This window comes from Hippopotamus amphibius, chromosome 8 (genome assembly GCF_030028045.1).
Source record: "Hippopotamus amphibius kiboko isolate mHipAmp2 chromosome 8, mHipAmp2.hap2, whole genome shotgun sequence".
In the NCBI taxonomy this organism is placed as follows: domain Eukaryota; kingdom Metazoa; phylum Chordata; class Mammalia; order Artiodactyla; family Hippopotamidae; genus Hippopotamus; species Hippopotamus amphibius.
In genome coordinates this window covers 14,468,179-14,484,264 of record NC_080193.1, presented here as the reverse complement: position 1 = coordinate 14,484,264, position 16,086 = coordinate 14,468,179, and the positions used below count along the sequence as shown (strand labels likewise).

Genomic DNA, 16,086 nt, shown 5'->3' with positions numbered 1-16,086 from the left:
AAAGTAAGAAGTAGCATTCTAAGTCACACAAACTCTTAATGCTTTCTTGACACATTTATTTAGGGGAAATAATTCTTAAACATGAACAACTGCTTTACATGCAGTGGTAAGGATCTTTAGACAACACATGACTATTGCATTGAATTAACCCTATTAATTAGGCTTCAGAGTTATTCAAGGAAAAGGACACAGCTTTGTGGCAAGGTGCCAAACACAGGCCAGTTTGAATAAAATACTTGCTTTTCTGTTATTTTTCCCCTTTTCCATTGTTTGAGCATCATCAAGTCATTCTGCTTTTGGTTGGGATGGGGGTGAGGGATCTGACAACAGTGGGGGGAGGGCTTGTGTAGAAGGGTTTTATTCCTGGATTTATATTTTGTACATAATCAAAATAAATAGATACATGCATTTCACATACTGCAAAAAGGCATATGAAGGGTACACTGTTGGCTTCAGGTTTAACTTGCCTGTTTTAATTAAGAAAATGATGACACTTATACTGATTATGCTAACATGTTTTAGCGCATGTTCTACTTTCTGTAAGAGATTTCTCTGATAATGCATTTCTTTTTCTATTACCAAACATGATTAATGTGCCACATAGTGTTAACTGTGCTCTTTCCCCAAAGACATCAAATGGGAGGCAGCATGTAGAAGCTAAATTATTCGGAGAGGAGTCAGTGATTGATTTAAATATAAAAGGATTAATTGGTCCCTGAACCAGACTATTAAACTGTACTGTGATCTTGACTGAAAGTGGAAGAATTGTAAGTGCATTGCGTAGAATAAATTAATACATTTTTCATGGCTTTAATCCTTTTTTTCTGTATTGCTTACTGTGGTTTTATGTACTGCACTCTATTGTATGCTTAATTGATGCAGAGGGGATTCAGTGTGTAATGATTAAATGGGATAGAGGGATGGAAGCATCCATTGAGTTGTAAAGTGGTAGTTCTAGGGCAGCTGAAAATATCTCCAGAGAGAGAATGTTTCTAAGAACTCTTACCAGTAGTGACCCCAGGCACAGAAGTTAAATGTTACTGAATAAGAAATTTAGAAGTTTATGTTCTGTGAGGACATTGTTCAAGATGAACATTGGCCAGCAGTGGGTAAATACAACCCTTTATCCTTGAGATAATTGAATTGAGACTTCAGCTTTTGAGGGTAAAAAGTATAATGGCACCATATCCAGTGAAAGTTTTCTTCTTTTTATAACTTTTTCTATTCAAGTGATATTGATTTTTCTCATTCTAATTCATAGGCTGATACTTCAGTCTCTCAGGATGTTGGTCTTGAAGGCTATCAGATCAGCCTCATGTCTCCTTTCCAGGGGGAATAAATTTGTGTTTATTCACCTCAGTTATATTGCTGCTTTTATAAATAGGTATTCATTTAAGCTCTGCTTTAAAAAGTAGTCCTGGTAACAAAAAGGGAGCAGAAAAATTTGGTTTGGCAGACTAGATTTAAGAATTTGTAGGGATAAATTAGGACTTTGGGGTTAACGTATACATACTATTATATATAAAATAAATTAACAACAAGGACCTAATGTATAGCACAGGGAACTATACTATATTCAATATCTTTTAATAACCTGTAATGGAAAAGAATCTGAGAAAAGAAATATATATAACTGAATCACTTTGCTGTACACCTGAAACAAACACAACATTGTAAATCAACTATACTTCAACTAACAAAAATTAAAAAAAAAAAAAGAATTTGTGTATTTGTGGCTTTCTTAGCAATATACATTCTAAGCTTCAAGAATGGTATCTTCAAGATACTTCTCTTTACACTGTTTCAGTACATCTTTCCCTTATAATCTGATGTGCTTTGCCTTTCAGTTCTATCTGCTTATGAGTAATTGGTCCATATGGGATATTTTAAAATAGGCTCAACTTATCTGAGAATCGAAATGTAGAATCATCAGAATCTCAGGATCAAAGTCACCATTAAAGGTCATCTTGTCCCTTTTCCTTTTCATTATGCTTAGTTTCCTCCATCACACCTTCCCAGGTATAGCAAACATATTACCCTTCTGTAAGCCCATTTTTTGTTTAAACAACCCAGTTAGAAAGGCTTTATATTGAATTGAAATCTATTTTTCTGCAGTGTCTACATCAGTGGTGCTTGCCGTGTGTCTGAGTTCTCTGGTATACCATGAAGTATTGACCAGTGCGTTGCCACACTTTGATCAATGTGTAAAATTGATATTTGCCACAATGGAGGACAGCACATGCTGTTGCAACAGTGGTTGTAAAATACCATGCTGAGCAAAATAGGTTTCATGTCATGGCATGTTGAGTTTGGCTTATGTATGATTGTTTACGTTTCTTCCCTAAGTTGTCTTATCTCTTGGTTAAATAACTCCACTTCCTTTCATTGCTGTCATGTTGGGTGGTTTTAAGTTCCTTTGGTCATTCTCTTTTGAGTGTGTTCCATTTTGCTTAATATCTTTGTAAAGTGTGGCATCCAGAGTTTAACGGAACACTCTAAGCATGCTCTGACTAGCATAGAGCTGGAGCAGAGTAGATCATTAGCTCTCTTTACAAATTTATTATCTTTTCAGTTCTGGAAATCAGAAGTCTGAAGTGGGCCTTCACCAGGCTAAAATCAAGATGTTGGCAGGACTGCATTCCTTCTTGCACACTCTAGGGGCAAATCTCTCTCTCTGCATTTTCCAGCTTCTAGAGCCTGCCCACATCCCTTGGCTTGTGGCTCTCTCCTATTGTCAAAGCCAGCAGAGGCTAGTGGGTCTTTCTGACATTGTACAGCTCTGACGTTGACTCTTCTGCCTCCTTCTTGCACAATTAAATAAATTTATTTAAATAAATTATTTAAAATTATTTTTAAATAAAATAATCAAAAATAAAGTTCAATAATAAAATAAGATAAAATTATGAAACAGTAAATTAAATTAAATTAAGTTAAATTTTAGTGACTCTTGTAATTACATTGGGCCCACTGCATAATCCAAGATAATCTCCCTATTTTAAGGTTTTTTCGATAGCAACCTTAATCCATCTGCAGACCTGATTCCCCTTGCTTTACAGCATAACCTTCACAGGTTCTGGGGATTAGGACACAGACATATTTGGGAAACGATTATTCTGTTTATCACAGTCAATAAGATAAATATTCATACTTTTACAACTCATTTAACCTAATGAGGTCCAGAATGTTAACATTTTGCCATATTTCTTTCACATTTTATTTATAACTTTTTATTGAAGTATAATATGCAGTACAATGTATAAAGCTCAATAAGTTGTTCTAAATCTAATGCATTTACATAACCTGCACTCAGATTAAGAAACAGAATATTACCAGCACCCTGAAAACCTCACTCAAGTCACTGTCTCTTCCCTCCCAAGAATGATCACTATTCTAACTAGTTTAGTTTAATTTGTTTTTATATTTCATGTAAATAGAATCCGACGTGTATTTTTTTGTTTCTGTCTTCTCTTGCTCAACATTGTTTGTGATAGTTATTCAGGTTGTTGTGTGTAGTCGTAGATCACTTATTCTGGTTGCTGTATAGTATTCCATTGTGTGAATATACCTCAGTTTATTTATCTTTTCTGCTACTCATGGGAGTTTGGGTAGTTTCCATTCCTGGTATATGTTTAGTGTTAGTAAATAAGACTTTGTCATAGTCATTCAGTGAGAAAGTGGTAGATCTGATGGAATCTCGTGTTTTGAGTGGATGATGGCCCAGCCTGAGCCATGGAAAAGCAATGAATAACACATTTTTCCCTCACCTTTATTAGCATTATGAAAGGGGAAAATTATTTTAAGCGGAAATCTCTGAATTAAATGTAAAATAGATTGTGTGATTGCTTCATTTATTGTTAATTAAGATTGTGATATTAATCAGATTTGTAGGTGTGATTACTAATTAGAAAAACTGGTATTCAGATGATAATTTGAATCAAATAGTATTTTATAACATCATTATTTGTTTTCAGTTAATTTTATTACTAAACTTAGTGAATTCTACTTTTTAAAAAAGATGATTTTGAAAGGAGAAAATTTGAATGGCTTAGTTTGGTTCAGTTAAATTCATTAAACTCCACATGAAAATGAGTATGTGGGGGTGAAGGGTGGGGGAGCTTCTGTCACAAAAACAAATAAAAATTAAGAAAAATACACCATAGCTTTCTTTTTTCGCTTTACCTATTGTTTGGAGAAAGATCATTAAAAGATGTGCTTCACATACTAGCTTACTGAAAACACGGTAGCATTCCCCCCTACCCCCACCCCCACCCCTGTAAAGAACCAGGAGAGGTTGAGTTGTATCACTTTTTCTATATTTGGAGTCTTTAAGACTCAGAACTGTGTGCTCTCACTCATCCCATTGGCTTTAACTACCTAAATGTTAGAAAGTGAATGTCTTCCAAATAAGATATCTCACCCTTACTTCTTTCCTTACTAATGTGTCCGACTTCCTTCATAGTGTGTCTCCCTGCATGTCCTGTCAGCTCTGTTTTTGAAATACATTTTGAATTCGTGTCCCCTTAGTCTTCACTGCTACCAATCTACTCTGAGCCGTGCTTTTCTCTCACTTGGGCTTCCACACTAGCCTTCTAGCTGGTCTTCCTGCTTCTACTCTTAACTCGTTATAACAAATTATGGAGAGAGTAATAATTGAGAGAGAAAAGTGATCCTTTCAGAATATAAATGAGACCATGGTAATTCATTTGCTTAAAATCCTGCAGGGTTTGTCAGTGTATTTAGAATAAAATTCAAACCCCATCTCATTGTTGAAAATTTTACATGATCCAACCCCTGCTCACCTCTTTGATCTCATTTTGTACCTGTCTCCTTCCTATTTATAAGCTTTCAAACACAGTGGCTATTCTGTTCCCCAAACACATTAAGCTTGTTCCTGTAGTTCTGGTGTTCATATGTGCACTCTACCTGTATTCCTCTCTCTGAGGTCGCACCAGGGCTGACTTCTCATTTGCCCTTCTTCAAAGAAGATGCCTTCTGTACCTACCTGCAGCCTCCCATCTAATGTGTCATCTCTTCTCCCCTGCCTCCCTCCTCTGCCACTTAAACACAGCATCTCGTTTTGTTTTCTTCATAGCCTTTTCCCCCCTGAAATTACCTTTTAAAAAACTTTTAAATTGTCTGAAAGTTGCCTAAGCTACTGATTCTTGATAATGAAAGGAGATTCTCTGTCAGAATTTTTTTTGCTCTAAACCTTTTGCGAATTGATGCTCTCAAAAAAAAAAATTGAACATTATAATTTTAAGCATTCATATTTTTGGTAATGACCAGATGCTGACTATATGTCATTGTCGTTAAATACATGCTTATGTAACAACTGTTTATATTAGAATAGTTTGAAGAGTATTTATTGGGTGTGTCTCTGGGGTATACACCAACTCTTTAGGTGCTGAATTCATCACTTGAAGGATCTTGTGTTTTCTGTTGATCTCTTAAGATGCTAATGCCATCCTTATTTACAGCAACTAATGACTCCATTAGTTCCAATATCTACTTTTTCTTTTATATCCTCTCAGCTGAATTTTACCTTGTTAGGAGAAATTGCTTCTAACTGTTAAGAATCAAAGTTAATTCTGTTCAGAATTTGTTTAACATATTGTAAAAACCTGTAGTTATCTTTGACTTCGTAGTTTTCAGTAGACTGTAAGAAAAGTATAGAAGCATCTTATGTTTATTTTTGTTGGTTTTAGCCAACAGATTTATTTTTCTTATGTTAGGGATAGGGGAGTTGGGATCTCAAGCAGTGCTGATGATTAAAGGCTGCACTGTGTTTTGATCAAAGAAAAGGAAAACCCAGCTTCTGGTGTAGCCCTGTGGCATGGGAAGAGTATGGAAGATAAATACTTGCTGATAACAGCATTCTACCAAATAAGTGTCAACTCCAATTTTATTTTCCTTTTGCTGGGAAAACTGTGACCTCCTGCGCGTACTGGTGAGTGAGACATTTTGCAGCAGTGCTGAGTATAAAAGGCCCTGCTCTCTGATAGGCTAATGCCAAATGTTGGAAAGCCTTTAAAGAACTTGCCAAGCCACACTGAGTGTCAGCTGCTAGGTCTGAAATAGAGCAATATAAAAAGTTAGATGTCTTTCCTGCTTTATTGTAGACAGTGTCTTAAAAATACTGCTAGAACCATCACTGTAAATAGAGACAGAAAATAATTTTTGTTGTACTGTTTCTTTATGTATTAGCTCTTATTAAATACATACTATAAATAATTCTAGAACACTATCAATTCCTTAAATATTGGCTTGGCCAAAAAGTTTGTTCGGGATTTTCTGTATGGAATAGAATTGGGGTATGAGACAGAAAGAACATCGCAACATGGCTCCTTCCCTCTTTTACCTGCCTCATCTTTTTCTAGAAGTATTTAAGGTGGTTTACATATAATAAATTTAATGAGGCAGGAAAAAATAATAAGGTTTGATACTCATACATGATGGAAACTGTAGTAATGGAGTATGGAAAAATAACAGTCTGTGAAAGCAAAAAGGCTGTATACCTGGCACTTATTTGTTAACAGATTTTCTTTCAATCTTTGTCTCTTTTTTTTTGTTTGACCACATAGGTAAAGTCCTGCTTGCTGTTGTTCACCTGATGAATGGCGGCATAGTGGAGTTCCCATCTGCTTTATGCCTTTTGGCAGGTCATTTCTGCTACTGTGAGCTGCCTGTGGGAATCTAGACAGATGTCAGAGGTCTGTGCCTGTGTTTCTTTGAAGCTGGCAAGAGCTCCACCATGTATGCCACGCAGGGTCCTCCTCCAGCAGCAGCAGAATCTGTCATGGTGGTTGGACGTTTGTGTGAAATATAAGTAAATATAAATATAAGTAAACAGTCACTGATTTTAAGATGTCTATATTTTTTAGTTTGGGAAGACATAGCATTTCAGTTTAGTGGTAAGGAGCAACAGAGAAAGGTTAGTTTACGCTCTCAGACATACATATAAAAACTTAGCTATTTTAGTGTCAGTTGATCCTTTTTTGTTCTTAGCAATATATAATGCCTAATTAGTACTTAATGAGAAAAATGGTAGAAAAATTTATGTGGTTCCTTAAACACTTCTATTATTCTACCCTTCCCGTCCCCTCCCCTAATTCTGTTATACTTAAAAAAAAAAAAAAAAGGAATCCAAGCGTGTCTTAAAATGAGCAGTAAAAGTACTTTAGTGGTTATGAGTTACCTAATAGAAGTGTCACTTTAATCTGTATTCTTTGCCAGGCACACTCCCATTGCATTTTCAAAGGGTTGTCCAGAGACTGAGACTAGATAATCTGGCCTAGTTTAGTAAACCTCAAGAGAGATTTTAATAAGATGATTTTCATAAGTCTCCTCAAATACTATGTGTATCAGCTTCTGATTTTCAAGCACACATCACTGACTAGAGCAGCTCCTGTGTCTATTTTGGCATCTTGAAAATTATCTTATATAGTTTGTACCATAAGGATGGGAACCCTCACACTCTTCCTGCCTTTGGATCAAAGATATACTGAGTCCGAGCCTCCATACTGTCAGCTGCTTCTAGTAAGTGAGATACCCAGGGAGAAACAGTGAGTCCTTTAGGCCACAGTGTTTTCATTAATCAAGAGGTGCTGCTGCTCTATTAGCACTACAGTGCCAGAACAGTACCCTTGTGATGGGGAAGAGTTAATGCACCACCCCAATGCCGGATTTACTGCCAAGGACCAACTTAGTTTGAGGTTGGAAGGGTGGAAAGGAATAGTCATAGAGCTCGCTGATTTAATTTCTCTTATATATATGTGCGTGTGTGTGTATATTTATATGTATATTATAATACATACATTATATACATACGCATATGTGTTACATACGTATATACCTATGTACATGAAGAAAATTGTTCACTGAGGCAATTTTGTATTGAAACAATGTAACTGGTAACTTTTTCTTAGAAGGATGATTATTTATAGAGTTGTAATGATAATCTAGCAGTTATAATGCAAGTACTCTCCCTCATTGTTTAAAAAAATTGTGTGCCATTAACTTTGCTGGACATTTTCATTGCCTTTGTAATCAGGTTTAACTTCTAATTTAAAGGAAAGATATATGAAATAGTGAAAGCATCTCAGGATTTTATAAAATAATTTAATCAACTCTTATTTGAATATTATGATGTCACTGTCTTTTAAAAAGGAGATGAAAGTTAAGGCCTGTCTAGTAAAGAGAAAGGTCAGTGTGCCAGTGAGCAGAGGATTTCAAGATCATCTTTGTGAAAGCTGACAAAGTAAATGGTATATTTTTAAGGAAAGGAAATGATAAAGTAACATTAGCAAAATATTCCCAAATGAGGATCTATAGAGTGAGGCAAATTACTTCTTGCAAGAGATTGGGTTAATGACAACTTGGAAAATTTTAAGATAAGTTCATAACACAGAAAGCATTTAGATGAAATTATCTAAATGCATTCTGCATTGTGAATATGTTATCAAAACACTTTTACACCATGAAAAGAACAGGAGTTTATTAATATTCATAATACATTTTGAAAGCACATGTAATACTTGCATTCTGAAAACTCAATGTAAGAAGTGAAAAAAAGAAAACGTTCTTAAGATTTAGAATATTGTAAGAGAATAAAATGATCTGGAAGATAGTTCTTCCTTTTTTGCATTTTTGCAAATCTTTTCCCAACTACACAGATGCAACCCACACCAACCCCTTGTGTTTCCTAAGTAAACAGTTTGTAAAGTTGCCTTTTTTCTATCACTGGAAATCCCATTTCACCACCTATTCATAATAATTAATCTTCCCACTTTAAAAACTATTCATTGTGCACATCAGCTGTTCTTGTTCTCCTCATGATGGAACTTGCTAAAGAAAAGTAATTTAGTCTTTGGTTATGACTAAAACTGCATTCGTCTGTTCAGTGACGGTGAAGTGTTATATGTCTAGGTGCTGAGGATGCAGAGGGCAGTGGGACAGACATGGTTCGTCTTTTCAAGGGGTTTACGTTATGGTGGGCAAGACCATCAAAATAAATACTTGCAAAGTATGAAAAAGTCTTATGAAGGTAACAAATTGGGTGATGGAACCATTGGATGTACGAATTAATGCAGCAAGAGATGACATTGGAAGATAGAATTAAACCAGTTTTCTTGGAATATAGTTTAATTTTACCTACTGGATCTCTGCGAGGATAGAATTTGAGTTAATTATAACTCTAAGATGGAATAAATGATATTTTGTAAATAAAAGGAAAGTTTATTTTGTTTTGGTTTTTTTTGCTAGACCTCTCCTCATTCCCATGGGATTCATTTCATTCCTTCTATAAACTGTTAATTCTTTAAGATTGCATAGGGTATATAAGATATTACATAAGATTTATATTATAATTATATGATGAGGACCCTTTTTTGAGATTTAATATTATTTAAAGTACACAATTTTTACTGAGGCTATCCTACCAGAATTTCTTAGTCTTCATATTTCTATCCCTTTTAAAGTCTCTGGGATCTTGCTCTACATGTCTGTGGGCACCATACTTCCATGTTAGTATTTTTCTTCCTTTTAAAGTTTTTAGGTGCTTTTCTTAAGAAACTATCAAATACCCAGGGGCTGATTCTGGTCTTGTTTATTTCCACATGCCTAAGTCCAGCAGAGTGTTTGGTATAAGATAGATAGGTGTGTTTGGTAAATAATTAAATGAGTTCTTTTGAAAGTATGGGTGGCAAACAAGAGGTAAATACTCTTGGTAGCAGAGAGTAAAGAGGTCTCTGTGAAAAGAGCTTATATGCAAAGGCTCTATGGAGAAAGTAGAAGTGAAATTGGACTTTGAAAGATGGGATTTAAAGAGTAGGAAATTGTGTGGAGTTATAGAAATGTAGGTGGGATGTGCACAAAGTACTAACCATTCCACACTGGTTATCAAGAGTTTATACATAGAAGTAAGGTTTTAAATACTACTTTAAGAAAATAGTGGGTTGTACCAGAGTCTAGAAGGCCTTGCCTGATATTTAGAGGAGTATAGTTTTTTCCCCTCTGGGCAGTGGGACTATGACATGGGGTTGATTTAGTAGTATAGATTTTGATAACAAATGTGTTTTAGGAGGACTGATTTGGCCATATTACTCAGAGTAGATAATAGAGTAAAGGAACAGAATTCCTCGGTGGTGTTTACTGAAGAGAATACCCTATTAGTCCTTATTTATTCTGTGCTAGTCTCCTTTCTAGTTCGGAGAATATAAACTATCTTGGGTCCCAAAGAGAGTCATACCATATTATACTCCATAGCTGTCAGTGCTATCCCACCAGCAGGTTCCCTCTAGAAGAATAGATAGACAGATCGTCAGAAATGCTCAAGACTAGGGGTGGATTTCCCCTAATATATTTTTGGCTGGAATAGCACAGCTTTTTTTTCTCGTGTTCTTCCCTGTCTCATGACTCAGAATTCCATGGTTATTTCAGACTCCGCAAATAAAATGCCAGAAAGTTTTAGAGGAAAGGTACAAAGTGTCACAAACTCAAGTAAGTGGTTAATGCAGCATCTACTCAGTCCAAGCACCATACTAAGTATGGGGGCCCAAAATGACAGATGAAACATGATTTTTTTCCCCACAAAAGTTAGATGGACTAGACATGAAACTTAAGAGCACTGAAGTGCTTTGACTGAGATATATGCAGAGTAGTTTGGAAGCATTTCGCCTATTTTGGGACTTTAAAGATGATTTCTTGGAAAAGATGAGTAGGAATTAGATGAAGGATAAGGGGAAGTTTATTCGAGACAAAAGAACAGCATGAGCAGCACCAAAAAGGCATATAAAGCAGCACAGCGTGTCCAGTCTTGATGCCAAGTGGTCAGTGGCTCTGGGTTACTTCCTCTTGTTGGTTTTCAGGATTGTTTGATGGTGCCCCTTCCTCCTTGCACAGGCATCTTCCCTACTTCCCTTCCTCAAATGAGTGGGCTTAGTGGTTTGTTTTCTTTTAGTGTGCTTAAAGAACATGTTTGGATTTTCTATTGCCTCTCTTCTCTTCTCCCCCCGCCGCTGCCCCAAGTTTTTGTGTTTTTGTCATTATTTTCATCCTTTTATTTTCATTGAGTTGACTGTTTTTTGTTGTCTCCCCCTCCAACTTCTTGATTTGAAGGCTTATCTCATTTATTTTAAGACTTTCTTTTAGGCATATAAGGATATAAATTACTCTCAAAGCACTGCATCTCTCAGATTTTGACATGTATTACTTTTGTTGTCATTCAGTTTTAAACATTTTGTGATTTCCATTGTGATTTCCTTTGTAACCCATGATTTATTTGGGGAGTGCATATTCAAGTTTCCAAACAAAGGAATTTTACTTTAACCTTTTTTTTTAAACTGTTGATTTCTAACTAAATTGCACTGTGGTTAAAGAATGTATAGTCTGTGTGATAGCAATTTTTTGAAATTTAGGGCTTGTCTTATATCCTAGTTCCCAGTCCTTTTTTGTACATCTTCCATGTGTCCTTGGAAAGAGAATAGATTCTTTATTTCTTGAAAGCCAACATATATCCTTAAGTTTGTATATTTTTGTCCTTTTTTTTTTTTTTTTTTTGGTGTTCTGAGTAATTTGCGTATTATATACTGGGAAAAGTGTGTTAAAATATTTATCAATTAAAGATTTGTCAATTTTTCCTTGTAATCCTACCATTTTTTTCTTTATATATTTGTGTTGCATACCACATGGCTGTGTACATACACACTCAAGATTGTTTAAATTTCTTATTGAATTCCTCTGCTTATTATTCTGTAATGATGAACCTAAGTTTTAAAAATATTTTGTTTATTGCTATTTCCATAGCAGCTTTATTTTTATTTGGATTCACCTAGAATATCATTTTCTACTCTTTTTAGGGTGTGTGGGTGTGGTTTAATTTTGCCTGTCTTGTGTAAGCATTGTATAGATGGATTTGTTTTTCAGCCATTCTGGTGAGCTTTATCTTTTTGATATATAGGCAGAGAGTGAACAAATGTACCTGTATTTCCAAATTTACAGCTGTCTTCATTTTCACAATGATGCAGCCATTAAAATTTTTTAAATGATTTGAAATTTCCTTTTCTAATCAACTATACTCTAATAAAAATTTTTTTAAAAAAGAATAAATGGTTTAAAATTTTCCTTTTTAAAAAGGAAATATCTCTAATTCAATATCTTTGCACATATAATTTTCTTAAGACTCAAGCCTCAGTTTAAATGCTCCCCCTTCTTTCAGAGAAGTTTTTCTCTGACCTATTCCTTTCTAAAATAGCATGCCCATTATTTTATACCTTAGTACATTATTTATTGCTTTTGTAACACAAAAATTATTTTATAATAGGTTATTTAGTGATATTAGTATTAATACTACTATTATACTAATCATTTTATTTACATCTTGATTATTTGATCTTAGTCAATAGAGGGAGAAAGGTAAAGGAGCCCTAAAGGAGTAACATGCTCAAGTGAAGAGCAAGTAAAGAGGTAGAAATAAAGACTACTCATGAGTGGCAGAGAATGAGTGTGGGAATACCTTACAGAGTAAAGGAAATCTGTAGTCCTCTAGGACTCTGGTGAAGAATGAGGTAAGTGTAACCGCACACATAGTTAAGGTGAAAAGGAGGTTGAATGAAGAATTGCCTGCATCAGACCTGATTTACTAAGAGGGGAGAACAAACGGCGCTGAGAAGATTGGAATATTTGTCAAGTGGAGCACCCTCAGAGAACAAGGACTAGGCTCCAATTTTAGTTTGAGTGCAATTACAGTGTGTATTCATTTGCGTAGTACCTTCTGGTCTACAGCAGTCATAGGTTAATAGAAATGACGCAGGGAGTGACTTAGTTACAAAGTACATGGTCATGCTGATGACAGAATGTATTATGCAGGGCGAATGTATTATAGCATTGACCTAAGGTAGAAACATCACGAATGCACTGTGAACACTATGTTAGGATGGGGACCTGAATTCTTATTTCAGCTGTGCTCTAAACTATTGTGTAACTTTGGGCACAGTTTTGCCTTCCCCCTGAATTAGAAAGGGGTTGAGCTTGATCATCTCTAAAGCCCTTTTCAGTTTTCAAATGATGAGAGTATATGAAAAAGATGGAGTTGAGTGATTAAAGGTTCAGGTAAAAGTGGGTGATGAGGAGAAGAAGCGAGAACAGGTATGAAGCTTGTAATAAGTTTTACCTCCTAACTTTGTAAAAACACTATATAACATATCTTTAATTGTATTTTTAAAGCCCCTTGTATTTGGTGTTCATTCACAATTTTGATCTTGTTTAACCTACATAAAAATGTAAGTTGGTAGAGATAGAAATTTGTATTCTCATTTATAGACAATCTAGCTAGAGGAAAGATCACTAAATTTCAAGTCTAATTCCAGCATTTGCAAGCCACACTTTTTATCCTTATTCTCATCTGTAAAATTAGGGGGGTTGACTTTTGTATCAGACTACGTGAATTTTACTTACAGGCAGGTTTCTAGATCAGGGTAGTATGGTAGTTGTCATGTGTCTGCACCTTTATAAAGACATTTGACATGTTAATCTTTTATTAGATTGTCCTTTGTAGACAAGAAATAGTAAATGTGTGGCAGCACTTGGGAGAATTTGAAACTTGGGAATTACCTGGTAGCATGACACAGGATTCAGTATAGTGTCATTCACCAATTTTAGCAGTGACATGGATAAAAATATTGATGGCGTGCTGATTAAATATCCAGTATGTTGGATCACAGAATCAGAATCAAAGATGATCTCAGCAGGCTTCAACTAAGAGCCACATGTGGCGAGATGAAACACCGTGAATTCCTCTAGTTGGGCCAGCAAGCACATTGCACAAGATGGGAGGCAGAGGCTTCCTTCAGATCCTACCTCTGCTACTTTCCGTGTGACACATGGCCCCACGTTCAAAAAGTATAAAATGATATTGTGAATTCTTTCTTTATCCCCGAGTCTTGCCACTTTATTCTCCAAAGGCAACCAAAATTATGAGGTTTTTAAGTATATCCTTCCAGAGAAATTTTGATGCCAGAGTAAGCAAATTGTGTGTGCATACATTTTTCTCCCTACTTTCCCATTTTTATACAGCTGGGAGAATATTATTCATGATTGTTTTGTACTTTGTTTTTCCTCATCTTTATGAATTTATGTTGGAGGTTTTTATGTATCATGACTATTTTCTTTTAAGTGGTTGCACAGTATTATTTTGTAGGGATGTATCATGGTTTAGTTAACCAGTCCTTTACTAATGGGCATTTTGGCTGTTTTTAGTCTTTAATTATTACATGCAGTGCTGTAGTTAATAACTGTACGATAGTTTTATCTGTGGAATAAAGTCTTAGAAGTGACATTGCTAGGTCAAAGGAGAATTCTGCTCTCTAGTGTCAGTATTGTCCTCCTTGCCCTCTTGTTTCCTGTAATCTTAGAAAAAAAAGTGAACTTTATAGCTGGAAAAGGATGTATGTACCATAAAGTCCAGTGAGGCTCAAAGTGTGGTCTTTGGGCTAGGAGTAGCGGCAGCCGCAGCAGCACTGAGAACTTGGTAGAAATGCAGATTCTTGGGGCCCATCCTGGACATTCTGCGTTAGAACTTCTTGGGGGGCCAGCAGTTTGTGGCAGCAGCTGATTTTACATATGAGGAAGCTATGGTCAGGACAGTGAAGTAACTTACCAAGCATTATGTAGTTACTGGTGGCTTCTGTTATATTTCCCCCATAACTTGCTGTTTTTCTTGTGTAGTTTTGTCTCTTTAAAAAACGTTTTGTTTTTAAAGTTATCAATATAAAAAATAGGTCATTGATTCACTTCCTGCCTTTTTCATTTGTGCTTCTCTGTGTCTTTTGGGACATTGCAAATTCAGATGAATACTATTTTGAGGTTTTTATCACGATTCTTTAGATTTAGCTGACTTTTAAAAAACCAAACCTTAAATTGGCTCCCTGCTACTTTTTACACGCAAGACTTTTGGTTGTCTCAAGTGTGACCTCTGACTTCTTTTTCAGACTCCTTTCCCATCATATCATGTCTCTCCTCCTTTTAGAATTTCTAAGCCATATCCTGTTCTTAACTGCATCTACTCCTTGCCTCATATTTCCTCTCTTACTTTTTCTTTTCTCTCTACACTGAAATCAAACTTTCATCTGATTTCATCTTCTGAAAGCGTTTGGATCTTCCAAATTGAAAAAATCAGGGCACTTTAGCCTTCCCATGGCATTTTGGTTTTCTGTTTCTGTATTTGTGCTTGGCTTTGTTTTATTGATATGCGTTTGTATCAGTCTTTTGTTAGTTTATATACTCCTAGAGGACGAGGGCCATATTTTATTCACTGTTGCTTCAGGCTTCTTGCACCATTCTCCTCACTTACTGGTTGGTAGACAAATGTTGGTTGCATTTGTGTTCAGTGGACACTCACTATCTGTATCTCTAACCAGTTGTCTTATATATATTCTGATGACTACATGGGATGGTAGGCATGATAGGGAAGAGTCAGCTCCAGCTCCTCCACTGAATTTTACAAATGGAAAATTACAAATCCACAATCAGTTAATCTATATTTTGGTGTTCTTATGTGCCTGGCATAATGTGCATGGAGGATGATATGATTTCAGTGTCACTTACGTAAATAAAGGACAGCACCTGTTTACTTACTGATAGTGCTTTATACCTGTTTACATTTAAATTACATGCATTGTTTCCTCTTTGTGAACTCAAACCTTAGACATATGGTGTTAAGGAGATGTTTAAATTTTTCAAAATTCTTACAAAATTTTAGTTACTGTCTTAAGATTAGTCTGTTGTGCTAAATACTCAAATATCAAGACTAGGTGTTTTCTATTTGATGAGTAAAACACAAAATTTTCTCAGGTCATCTCAACATACTTGTCAAGGAAGAATATATATGCTTCACTGTGGGACAGAGTGGAATTTTTTTCATTTTTATTTTGGTTTTTCCATAAAGCATTATAATTTTATACTTCAATTTTAATTTTTTGAGTAGTATTCAAAGTACACTTTATAATATTTTAGAGAACTTTTGAGAAGAAGGATATCTTGGAGGTGAGTTTTTAAATAAATGATGGTTGCCTGGAATACAGTGATTTGGTT

General features: G+C 35.4%; 2 protein-coding genes across 5 annotated transcripts in view; both read left to right on the top strand.

Annotated features, from left to right (window-relative positions):
• The window catches only part of LOC130859357 (histone-lysine N-methyltransferase SETMAR-like), a 35,086-nt gene extending 28,413 nt beyond the window's left edge, over positions 1-6,673 (top strand). The window contains exon 2 of the mRNA XM_057746702.1: positions 6,582-6,673. Within this exon, the coding sequence (XP_057602685.1) occupies positions 6,582-6,611 (30 nt within the window). The 3' untranslated portion in view covers positions 6,612-6,673. The remainder of the gene's footprint in view (positions 1-6,581) is intronic.
• The window catches only part of MED13L (mediator complex subunit 13L), a 298,152-nt gene that overhangs the window by 219,031 nt on the left and 63,035 nt on the right, over positions 1-16,086 (top strand). The window contains exon 1 of one of the 4 annotated variants that reach the window (XM_057746700.1): positions 6,682-6,826. The exons of 2 other annotated variants lie outside the window; for them this stretch is intronic. In XM_057746700.1, the coding sequence (XP_057602683.1) occupies positions 6,702-6,826 (125 nt within the window). In that variant the 5' untranslated portion in view covers positions 6,682-6,701. Of the gene's footprint in view, positions 1-6,681; positions 6,827-16,086 lie in introns of those variants that run through there. One more of the 4 variants, XM_057746701.1, reaches the window with a different exon arrangement.